Source organism: Python bivittatus, unplaced genomic scaffold (assembly GCF_059951505.1).
Source record: "Python bivittatus isolate LINGU-HERP-01145 unplaced genomic scaffold, Pbiv_v1 ctg000350_np1212, whole genome shotgun sequence".
Lineage (NCBI taxonomy): Eukaryota > Metazoa > Chordata > Lepidosauria > Squamata > Pythonidae > Python > Python bivittatus.
The window spans coordinates 28,542,407-28,554,708 of NW_028277074.1; the positions used below are offsets into that span (position 1 = coordinate 28,542,407).

Sequence of the window (12,302 nt, forward strand, 5' to 3'; positions counted from 1 at the left end):
TGTTCCACCAAAAGGTTTCATATGGAAATGAAAAGGGGAAGGAAGAACTATACATAGTGTGACACCAGAGAGTGACTTGTCAGTTTCCTTCTTTGACATGCTCAGGGGATTTCCATTTCACGAGCAATGCAGTCAAGAATTGGAGAGGGGAGGGGGGACTAGCATTGCAAAGAAACCTTTTGCCCACAACATGAAAGGAAACAAAAGTGTTGCATAGATATAAGACATCCAAAGCTCTGGGCCTCATTTCTGTTCATCATTACACACTGGGTACTGATCTTGCCTTAAAAGAGAAGCTTAATTCTTGAAGGTAAGTGAGGACTGGAATATACCTTTTTTCCCCCTTTTCTTTTTACAAACAGAAACACTGAGCATGGAATCTATCCCTGCACTGCAAATACTGGTTTCTGACAGTGCCTGCATAATTTCAACAAATAAATCCTAAATTTGTAAGGATTTTAAATACAGTCTAAAATAAAATAGTTCAAGGAAACTAGTGCTGAGTTCATGTATTGTATTGAGAAATGGGTGCCAATTGCAAAATGACAGAAATCACATAGTGATGATATTTCCATGCCAAAAATGTGTTAACTGAGCAGGTATATGCAAAGACAAGACCAGGACAATATGCTACATTTATACAAGACATAATAGGCCAAACACATTTATTTTCTACTGCATAAATACGCAACAGATTATAGGGCGATATTGTGCCTTCACTGTCTTTAGCCGGTTAATCTTCAGTAAGACAATGTTGGAGTAATTTCTATTGGGCTTTCAGCTGGGATAAGTTCCTGAGACCTTTGCAGTAACCTAGGTAGATGACCTAAATTAGAAATTAGATGTGGACAGTGCAGCCCCGCTAGTTTTCCTGAACCACTTAATAGCTTTCAGCACCATTGTTTTCAGCATTCTTTCAGATCATCTGATGGGATTGGCTTCAGAGGCACTGTGTTCTTGTCAGACCATGTCTGACCTTGTCTTCCATTCCATAAAAGAAATGGTGGGCAATTGCTGTTCGACATCTAGGCTGTTGATCTGTGATCCTATAATAATTCATCTCGTCACCATATTGTTCAATGTGTATGTGAAACATGTTTGGAAACATCATTTGGAACATTGGCATTGGATATCGACAGTAGGTTGTTGACACCCAACATATTACTTATTACTTTCCAAATCAGCTACTAATCAGGTGGATAAGAACAAGCTGTAGTTAAATTCAGACAAGACAAGTGGTGTTGGTCAGTAAGAAATCAGATTGGAACAATGAGGTTCAGCCTGTTTTGAATGGGTTTGCCATGTGAATGAAAGAGTAGATCCACATTCAAGGTATTTTCTTTAAGCCTCAGTTTTTAATGAATTTACAGGTCACTTTTGTGTGAGCTGTAATCATTCCTGAGCAAGTTTTCCATGCCTTGATCATATTCTGTCTAGACTATCGCAGCATGCTTGAGTGATAGGATGACTTGATATTTTTTTTTTAGTTCATTTCACACAAGCTTTATTGGAAATGCGATGTTTCTTCATGTAGCATCCTTTCCTTATTCAATCTTCCTAGTCTTCACTGACTCTAAAAGGTGCAGCTGTAGACAATGAATGTAAATGTTTGGATTATACTTTCTGGGCAGAACATTCACCCTTTGACTGTTGGACGAAGTACCACTGAAGTTTATCATGGCTGGCAGCTATATATTCATTATAACAATTCATTTAATGGTTATTCATTAAAAGCCAGGAATGTTTTCCAGTTCTGTTTACTTGTAAAATGAAGTGAATGTTCTCTGCCATTTTTCTGGAACCAATTGTGTTTTCCTCTCCAATGGTCGTACAATTTATTTAAGTTTTCCTTTAGGGCAGGCACAAATATAGTGATATAAAAAATAGTTGAAGCAAAACATCCAGCTGCCAACAGCTGAGATTTCTCTTCAGGTTCATCAAAAATCTGTAAGCTAAAAGAGATGCATTCTTGAACAAAAAACCCAATATATTTTAAAAGTCTCTGCTGCTGAACTTGCTGGTCCTTCTGGTTTGTTGTCATTTGCTTATAAACAGGCAGTGTGGTATGATTGTGAACAATATGGTAGGATTCAGCTTTGCCACCTCTCTTGTAACTTGCATGTGCTTTTTTGTTGCTCTCTTTTTTTTTTGCACATTTGAGCTCTTCACCTGCTTCCATGGAAACAGCCGTAATTCAGTGACAGAAGTTCCTAAACCCAATCCATAGCATTTCCAGATTGGGCTGAAAAAATTATTTCGAGAGAACTGCTTCCAGTAAGGGTAACAAGGCTGCTTAAAATAGCCAAATGTTCTGTTACTCCTCTGCTTTTAGCACTTCTCTTTCCTCTGCTTCAGATAATAATGATTCTTACTCCAGCAACTTCATGTTAGCTCTGACTTGATAGCCGCTTTGCAAAGACTTGGAAAGGATAAAGCTTATTTTTTTAAAAAAGTATGATCCTGATGCATTACCAGTGAATACATATATTACATGTCAAGTGGATGTGCCACTGCTATTTTAAAACAGATTAATAAAATAGTTTCCTTTCCTTTCCTTGTCACTTAATGATTGGGAAAAAGAAGTGAGAATGGTTTACTTAAAAGCAGTACCTACCAGCTGTGAATACAGAATTATTTTGTAAAAATTAAATGAGTGGTCAAATAATACCTATTCATCATTGCTAATTTAATATAGCAATACTTAAGTGTATACTAAGTTATTTAGACATCTTCAGTAATACTTATTGATGCAATAAGGGTCTACAATTCTTCTCTTGCTCTCCATTTGTCTTCTACTGATTGGCATTCAGAGACATGTTGATGGAAAGCCATCCAGAGTAGTAGCAATAACATTCCAATAAAGCATCCAGGCACTTTTTAATTTGGCGGTCATCACTACATCTTATGATACCAAATTTTGTAGTTTAGTTGAGCTTTCTCTCTGGCTTTCCACACTGTATCATTTCCAGAGCAGCTCCTGGGAAAGTTGGTTTGTTTTAAGGCTGATTTTTTTTTTTTCCTGACTTTGTGCCAGTTTACTTGAACCCAGAGCAAAGCTGGACTTTTTCTTTTTTCTTTTCCTTTTTTTTAATACTATGCCTTCAGGGCAGTCTGTTTTTGTGTTAGTTTTGCTGTTGCTTCACCATGCCTTTCAGCTTTGAACACAAGCAAGACCTACACATCTTCCACTGCAACCTAATTGTGTGTTTATTCTCATACAATTATAAGAGCAAATCAGATTATTGCAAAAACACTATAGAAGAAAACTGGACCACCCCTATAAAAGAGGAGCCCAGGTAGCCTGTTACGTAGGCATCAATGAGAAAAGGAGGTTGAAGGGTTTAATTATTGCTTCTACATATAAGGTTTGCTCTTGAAACACAATAGTCTCTAGAATCCTTTTGTTATAGTTTCCTAACTCTTCATTAATAAAGATAACTTACCAGAAGCTCTTGCATTTCTAGGAGCTTGCTTATTTGGTCCCACTCCTGCCTGTTGGGTGAAACCTGACACTATGCCAGGAAAGGAATATATCCAACTTCCTCAACAAATCCAATGCCAATCCTTCTATCCTGTTTGTTAGTCAGGATACAAACTACACCTCCACCAAAACTGGCAGGGAAAGCTACTGCTTATAAACAGCCAGTAAACCCTACACTCACTCGCACTGATGATGCTACCTAGTTGGGTATGAAACATCTGCAAGCAAACAACCAAGTTCAAAGAGCATTTAAAGTAAGTTTACACAGTTTAAAGGTTTACACAGGTAAACCTGGTCATGTTTCTATGGTTCCCTAAGAGCCCGGGCAATTAAACCATTCATTCTTTATTGCTTAGAAGACTATCAAAACTGCATCATCTGTGTCCATAAAATGTTACATACATTTCAATGCAAAATTGGACAGGAGATTTTGGTTCAAGACCAGTATAACTGGAAAATCATGAGAAGTAAACAGAGAATGGATAGCACCCATTTCTGATGCCATACTGAAAATATTTCTAATCCAGCATTTGATTTTCACAGGAAAAAAAAATTGGCGATAAGGGTTAGGTTCTTCCCAAGCAAGAAATTCTCCTTGGTATTGGGGGATTGTTGGTTAGGGACATAATATTGGATTCCAATGAACGTGAATAATTGGAATATTAGAATCTACTGCCCCAAAAAGTACTTCTACATATCAGGAACTTCCATATTTGTTTACTTCACTTTCAACTTCCAATCTCTGAAAAGGTTCTAAACTGACTTTTCATTGTCTTCATTTCTGCTGGTCTTAACGTGCGTAAAAAAGGAAGGGACAATCATGAGCCAGTCCATTTTCATTCCAGGTGGAAGGAGGCAAGAGTTCAGTGCATCTGCTGATATAAGCAGAAAAGTTGAGCAGGTTTTTTGTTTGTTGTTTTTTACAGTCTAATATGCTAATAGTTTCCCATAGTTTCCACTGTTATGAATCCTGAGAGTGAAGATCCCATGGGTTCCTCTGATTTGTTCATATATTTGTCCACAAAACTAAAACTAGGTAGTGAGGAAAAGGTGGATGAGATCTCAGAAACAACCAACAGATTGCTACAACCACATGACATCACTGTAGCATACAAACCAACTAAAATCTCCAGAACATCTTAGGCAAATCAAAAGACCCAGTAGCCCAAGGGGGGGGGGGAAGGGTCATCTATGACACACAATGCAAAGACTGCAAGAGCCAACTACTGTATGTAGGACAGACAGGCAGAAGACTAGCATGTACGAACACCAACTAACTTCAGAAGACATGACGAAAACTCCTTTATCTCAGAACACGTGGACAGACTCAAACACGTTGCAACTGAGAAACTATTAGCATCTTAGACCAAGCCAAATCCAAGAATGCTAGGGAATTCCTGGAAGCTTGGCATTCAGACAAATCAAATGTAGACCTAAACCACATTTACACATAATTTAAGAGAGACCATAAAAAACCTAGGAAGCAAACAAAAAGATTACAACACATTCCCCCCAATAGCCCACATTCAGGTAAGCAGGGATCAGCACCAGACAAAAGATCAGGCAGAAAACAATACCCTAATCAAAGAAACCACCAAGGAAGAAACCTTACCCCCACCAAAACTGGTGGGGCAAGCTACTGCATATAAACAGGCAGCAAACCCCACACTCACTTTCACTGATGAAGTTACCTAGTTAGGTAATGAAACATCTGCAAGCAAACAACCATGCTCAGAGAGCATCAAGAACTCCACAGTTAAACCCTGAGCTACAGATATTCTCTTCTGTTGGAACTTATTCTAAGTGCATAAATACTATTAAAGAAACACTTGATGATTAATTTATATTTTATATATTTGGGTCTGATTATTTCAAAGTATCATTTTTCAAATAATTTTGAGAACCTTCAGTAATATTTTAAGCCTGAATCATGCACCTCTATGTTACCTCTGATTGCCTCAGTTACAATCGTAATATTAACCAAACTACTGCTGTCCAGATATGCTGAAAATTATATATTATTCAAAAAAACACACACTACATTTTCCAGACATTATTGTCTTCCAAAGCAGCTTATATTCAAATATGAGCAATTCAAAAGAGAAGGAAAGCCCTTTTTACAGGCTCACATTTAAAAGACAGGATGTGAAATGGGGGAAAAAAGGGTGATAAGACAATTTCATTAAGGTAAAAAAAAATGTGATTTGCAATGTATTATCATTCTTAGATTTTTCATATTCTTTTGCTGGGGTTTTTGAAGATCTATTTTTGGCCTTTATTTATGTTGATTAGAATTCCCAAGCCCAAAGACCATGATTAAAATGACTGTAGCTGATGAATGCAGTGGAGTAACAATGCCCTTGTACTTTCCAGGTTAGCTAAGTAGGGTTCTTTATCTGGTGGTGAGTGCCTCTGCAAATTTCCCACAGCTCTTACTTGTCTGATTAATGGAAGGGACCAGGTTGATCTCCCCTCATCACAATGTTCATACTGAGAAACAAAGGATGCAGCTACTCTAATAGCATTTGGCCCCTGATTTATCAATAGATCCCTACATACAGATGCCACCTGGCTGGAATGGCTGCTTTATCTTGTTTTAAGTTCCATGAGCTTTGAAACAGTGATTATGATGATTAAGAATGACATTAGATATCATACCCATTTCAAGGGTTGCACATTATATTTGATGAAATAACCATGTCAGGTTCAGCCAGTAAACTCACAGGTCAGCTCTGACAATTTTATTAACGATAATATTTAGCAAGTCTGTGTTCTGATATTCTTCCTTCCTTTCTTCCCCCCAAAGAATGTTGTCTGAAGGGTATCTCTGTAAAATCCCTTATCATGAACTCTTGAATTACAAGCTCTATGATACAGAAACAGAAGAGGCAATACATGAGATGAAGTCATTAAATGGTGTCACTTATGAATCAACAGAGAAAATGCAAAATAGAAGTTTATTTTGGAATTATAGATCTGTGGACAAATTTATGATCTCTGTTTCTTCCCAAAAAAACAAAAATAATAAACAGCAGAAAGACACATTGACACAGACGATGCAGTATCCAGTATTTGAAAGGCAAACATCTGAAGCTGTGGAAATCTATGTGGGATCATCCATGAGCAAAGATGCTTACCTCGTTCCCTCTTCTTGTAAAAGCATTTGTAAGAACTACAATGACCTGCATATCGCTGGCGATCAGGTGCTACCAATGAATTCAGTTAAAAGAGATGCTATTTATGACAGTGGGATATGCCCATTCCTAGAATCATCAGAGATTCCACTGCCAATAGACTCAATTCCAACGCTACCTGCTGAGGTCCCGCGGAAGCCATCCCAAAGGAATTCATCGTGTTGGCGGGTGGCCAGCATCATGCAACATCAGCAGCCTCTCTCTAATTCAATTCTGAATAATTATTTGGAGGAGAAAGTGGTAGAGCTGTATAAGCAGTATATCATGGATGTGATGGGCAGCAGCATATCTCCCACTCAGATCTTGACTTCAGAGTTCATAATGACCAACGTAGATCAAATCAGCATGAAGCTATCGCAAGAAATGAACATGAAGACCACCAAAGCCAAAGATATGGTTATTAACCGCCTACTACAATTAGCTAGTGGAAAGGTGTCCACTGAAATTAGCACTCCCAGTCTCCACATTTCCCAGTTCAGCATTAAGTAAAGTTCATTGTATCTTGAAATGTAGAAATCAGTTCAATTTCTGAGTCATAAAACTACCAGGATACAGCTGAGGTACCAAATCTAAATTATTTCACACATAAACTCTTTCAAAAAAGACTGGTTTGAAAATCATGTACCATTTTTTCACACTATGGTTTCCATATGCATTCAACTTCAACTCCCAGCTAATATATTGGAAATTAGGAAGTTGTGTTTTAACTATTGTTTCTGAAGGCTCTCATACACAAATCTTAGAAAGTTCACCCCACCCTCAAATCCTACCCTCAAGAATCATGTTTCCTTCTGCTTTTCTCTACTTCTTATGTTATCCTTCATATAATGTTTTTTCTCCCTGTCCGTGTGATATTAGTGTTTCTCTTCCAATTAAAATAATTTCAGTGTTGCTTTAATTGCATTTGCTCCTTGTAAAAGCCTTGTAAATTTCTTGTAAAAAAAAAAAAAGCATGAAAAGAGCATAGTTTGGTAGGTAGATAGGTAGGTTAGGGCAGGTTTTATCTCAAAAATGATTCAAGTATTTTGGATGTCTTGTGACTGTGAACACACCAACCTGTTATTCATCAAAGCAGCATGAGGTTTTTTTTTCAGTTTTCCATGTGAGCCTGAAAAAAAGTAGTGGTTGCTTTAAGAGTCACATTAACTTTAATGAGCTGTCTCCTTAAAGCAGCTGCAACTTTTTTTTTTCAGGTGCATGTGGAAGCCTGAAAAAGTTAAGCTGTCTTAATGGCTGAGAAGTACTATGCTTATCAAAATTATCTCCAAATTATTTTTGAAGTGTGTACAACTTCAAAAAGTTGATAAAATAGAAAGTTGAATAGGGATTCATATGTTTTGATGACAGCTAAATTGATAATTAAAATTAACATTATGAAAATTTAGTTCTAAGTCTATATATTAACGTTGTGTTTTTTGTCTTTTCCATCTTCTCATTCCCAATATTTTGAGCCTTTAAATAATGTCAGTATATTGTCCATATTGTTTCTGCAATAGTTGCTCTGTTTCCAGGATATTTCATATCCTCTTCTCCCTTTGGTTTTGTATTTTTCTTTCTCTTCATTCTCTATCAAACAGTCTTCTGTGTCTGCCAAAAACTCAGTTAATAATGAACTTTTTGATGGTACCTGAAAGTTTTCCTGAAGTTATTTTTTTACAATCTACTAAACATTGGTCTCTTCTGAACCTGCTGAAAGCTTCCTCTTGTGTATGTGGGGCATCATTTGGATGTATATAGACTCATATCAATATATATTTTATCTAATTTGATTAGAATCTGGATACTTGATTGGGATTTTAAACACATATATATTCAATAAATTGTCATTACACAATATTATTTTAGTTGCCATTAGCAACTAACAACTAACTTTCAATAGCAGACTTATAGAATAGTAAATGAGATGAAATGTCTGAACTGAAGGTAAATTCATTATGTCTAATAATAATAATGATAATTATTATTAATTGTTTTCTTAATAAATCCATTTACAATGAAATGTTTCATTTCCTGTCTTTTTTTCCACTGTTTTTGTGGACAGTACATTGTCCTTCTGTTTTCAACATACTTGAAAATATATCTTCATACTTCTTACCTCTGATTTACCATACTAAATTCCTCTAAAAGGTCTTTATAGGTAAAGAATTGATCCATGATTCTAACAAGTCATCCTAGAGAACAGTTCAAGAATGTATATGTATTGGACTTTCAGTTGCAAAGTTCAAGGTTTGTGCTATGTATGATGCCTTGAGTTATGTTCTAGAATGAAAGACAAAATGTACATTCAATAAACAATCAAGGAAATGAATATGTATTGCTATTGCTACTTTCCTTCTTTTTTCCAGTATGGATAGCTTCCTGTCTGGATCTGACCTTCTGATTCCACAGTCCTTATGTGACACTTTGACTAGGCCTACTGTAACTAGGCTGCAAAATTCTAGATGATCACTAGATGGCATTAAAAAGATACAGAAAACTTTCTGTAGGCCAGATATGGTAGCCCTGATTTTGACACTATCTGATTCTGAGGATTCATTTATTAAATAGAACACAAACACACACACACACACACACACACACACACTGCTCTTTCTCCTTTGACATAGTGAAACATCTAATTAGGAAAACCAACATTTGCTTATTCATTTATTTATTATGGATATTTATGCCTCTTCAATCATTCTGACTCTAAAAAGCTTAAAACAAAAATGCAATATATTATAAACACAAATGTCCATAAAACTAATATAATACTTGTACAATAAGAAAGCAAACATCATATACTAAATCCAACAGTCACAAAATAAGCAATATGAATCCTAGTGCCTTCAGCCATCCAGAAATTAACCAACCACACAGTCCTCAGTCCCCAAATGCTTTTTGAAATGACCAACTTTTCACAAACTTTCTATGTATTGAGTCTGAGGAGTGAATATTATTTATGGTGGAAGGTCATATAACCAAATTCACTGAGTATTACAGAGTTTTCTTTTTCTGTATTTTAAACAGATATTTATTTAGTCAGTGTGGTACATTCCTGTAGATTAAACAAGAATGTTACATCTTTCCTTTTCTGTACATTTTTGGGGGTTGTGCTTTGGAATTTTTTTTTTCCCCCTGACTAGCTGGTAGAAGAGGAAGAGAACTTTTCTATTGGCAGATAGCAAGTAATGTCTTATAGAGAAATGACATATGAATTCAAATGGCCAGGAAGATGGACTCAGAAGAGTCTCCCTGAAACTTATTATATTGTGTTGAAGATAGCAGGCTATAACCATCTATCTATCTATCTATCTATCTATCTATCTATCTATCTATCTATCTATCTATCTATCTATTGTCAGACTTTCAAAAATCTAATTCTGGAAACATATCAGTTAAGAAAGTTTTAATTCTTTAACAACAATCACATGGCTCATAATTACTATTCTCCTTATTTTGAGGGTTGCTTAATTATGCTAATTTCTTAGAATGGTGTAATAACTCTTTACACCTTCTCTATGCTATCACAAAGTCTTATGTGAAAACCTTGATTGACCAAATACATGACAGATTGTGGAAGTCAATATCTGTGGAACCATCTGTTGATGACCATGGCATATGGACAATTGTGATTTTGAATGTAACAGGAGTAAATATTAATTAACAAACAAAAGAAAAAAATAGATCTTGTATCTATGAAACTAAGAGAAAAGAGAAGGAGGTAATGGATCTGGGTGAAGTGTTATGGTACTGTGTGTGTATTTTCAAACAATATTGTTTTCCTTACACATTAACATGGGACCATCAGTTGTCCCACTCTCTAGGAATCTGTTTTTCAGGTATTTTACTGTGGGTTTATCAACCAGCCATTAACTCTGCAAATGCCTTCCACATATAACTACTATAACTCTTCAGTAGATCATACACCACCAAGATTACCAACATTTACCATTGATGTCCACTCTGACATCACTCCTTGGGCTATTCACATTTAGAAGTTGGACTTGTCAGTCAGTCCTTGACTTCAGGAATATCAACTCCGAGGTAGCCTGTATTCATTTGGTTTTATCTTACTGGATTGTCAATTTCATTGTCCCAAGCACGGCCATGCAAACACAATCCTTTTCCTTGTTTATGTGGATAAGCTCTTAGCAGAAGATTGAGGAAGCAGACCAATTTGAACTCTTTTGCTTTTTTACTTGGTTAAACAAGAGATTACAATTAAGCATTGAAAGTTGTCACTTGACTACAAAATTTTCTCCTAATATAAAACTGGGAAGACAAAAAGAAAGATAAGGGAAATGGGGAAGAAAAGAAGACAAGGTTTAGTTCTTATAGATCTTCCCAGGAGACTTTAAGTGCATGTGTTGCTTATCTGTCACTATATATGGTAGTCTTTGATTTCTTTGGCATGTGTCTGGATGGAGAAAGGGTGCTGGATAAAACAGGAACTGAAGCTTTAGGAGACTAACAACCTTTTTCATGGTATGTCTTTCCTTAAACCCTTAGGATATGACATCATTTTTCCTGATGCTTCAACCCATCTTCTTATTAGTTCTTCAACACACTTCTCCATACATAGATTATTCTGATGCTCTTCCTTTATATAGTGTTCATATTAAGTAAAAGGGGGAAGTTTAAAGGGCAAAGGTATGCAGCTGTGCATCAATGTGGGGTAACAAGAACAGGTTGCAGTGACAGTAAGAGATGGAGAAGTATAATTAATGATGGTATAAAATTTATCTATATTTTCTTTTATTTTTCTTATACCTTTTTGGATTACTGTATTTTCTTTTCTATATTAGTATAACACTGCTTACACCATAAAGAAATAGTAACGTAGGCATACTCCTTTTCTATAGTTTTTAGCATGTAGCAAGTGTTATAAGATCTTTCTTTTTCTTTTTGCACAAATTTGAGACCATAATGAGATACTTATGGAAGCTGTTGCACAAATGTGTACAATGAGCATCCTGTACTTTTGATGTTTCAGTATGGAAAGCTCATTTCAAGAGTTATTTAAAATGTATTGTTCTTTAGGTTTCTTCATAGTTGAAGCCTGCTTCAAGGATTACGTTAAATCCAAAAAAGATACATATTTTTCAATACCATATAAATGAAAAGATCTTAAACACTTTATTTTTACAAGTATCTACATTCTTGAGTTAGGCATGTAAAGAACAGCAACTTGTATCAAAAAAAATTATTTTGCTACAACAAGATAAGGCTAAAGATCTAAGCATGTGTAACCAATTAAATTTTGTGACATTAAAGGCCTTTGGTGATTTTTGCTGAGCAAACTACAGGAAGGAGTTTTTGACTCCTAGCAACCACATAGATAGATTTTCTCCAAGACAATCTATCCCTAACCTTTTTTTTCATGTCTCTCAATGGTGCCCTCATCACCTCTTGGCTGTCCACGATATTCTCAGGAGTCTTCTACAACACCAAAGTTCAAAAGCATCAGTGCTGTCCTTACCCTGCTTCTTTAAAGTTCAACTTTTGTTTCCATTCACTGAGGTGATTTTCTATCAGGAGTTCCATTTTGTTTTCTTTTAACAAGAAATATGGAATGATGAGAGAAGTAAAAACAAAGGCTAGATTATGGATTCAATATGGCCAAGCAGTCTCCTGTATTTATTGTC

The 12,302-nt window shown here is 35.8% G+C and overlaps 1 protein-coding gene across 1 annotated transcript; it reads left to right on the forward strand.

The window, feature by feature from the left end:
• Positions 1-5,221: 5,221 nt before the first annotated feature.
• On the forward strand, positions 5,222-8,549 carry TASL (TLR adaptor interacting with endolysosomal SLC15A4). The gene has a single exon (XM_088144429.1). The coding sequence runs from the start codon at positions 6,289-6,291 to the stop codon at positions 7,162-7,164; it is 876 nt and encodes a 291-aa protein (XP_088000555.1). The 5' UTR covers positions 5,222-6,288; the 3' UTR covers positions 7,165-8,549.
• The last annotated feature ends 3,753 nt before the right edge of the window (positions 8,550-12,302 follow it).

Bases quoted from the DNA above. Each gene is read 5' to 3' on its own strand.
- TASL (XM_088144429.1), top strand. From the start codon at position 6,289: ATGTTGTCTGAAGGGTATCTCTGTAAAATCCCTTATCATGAACTCTTG.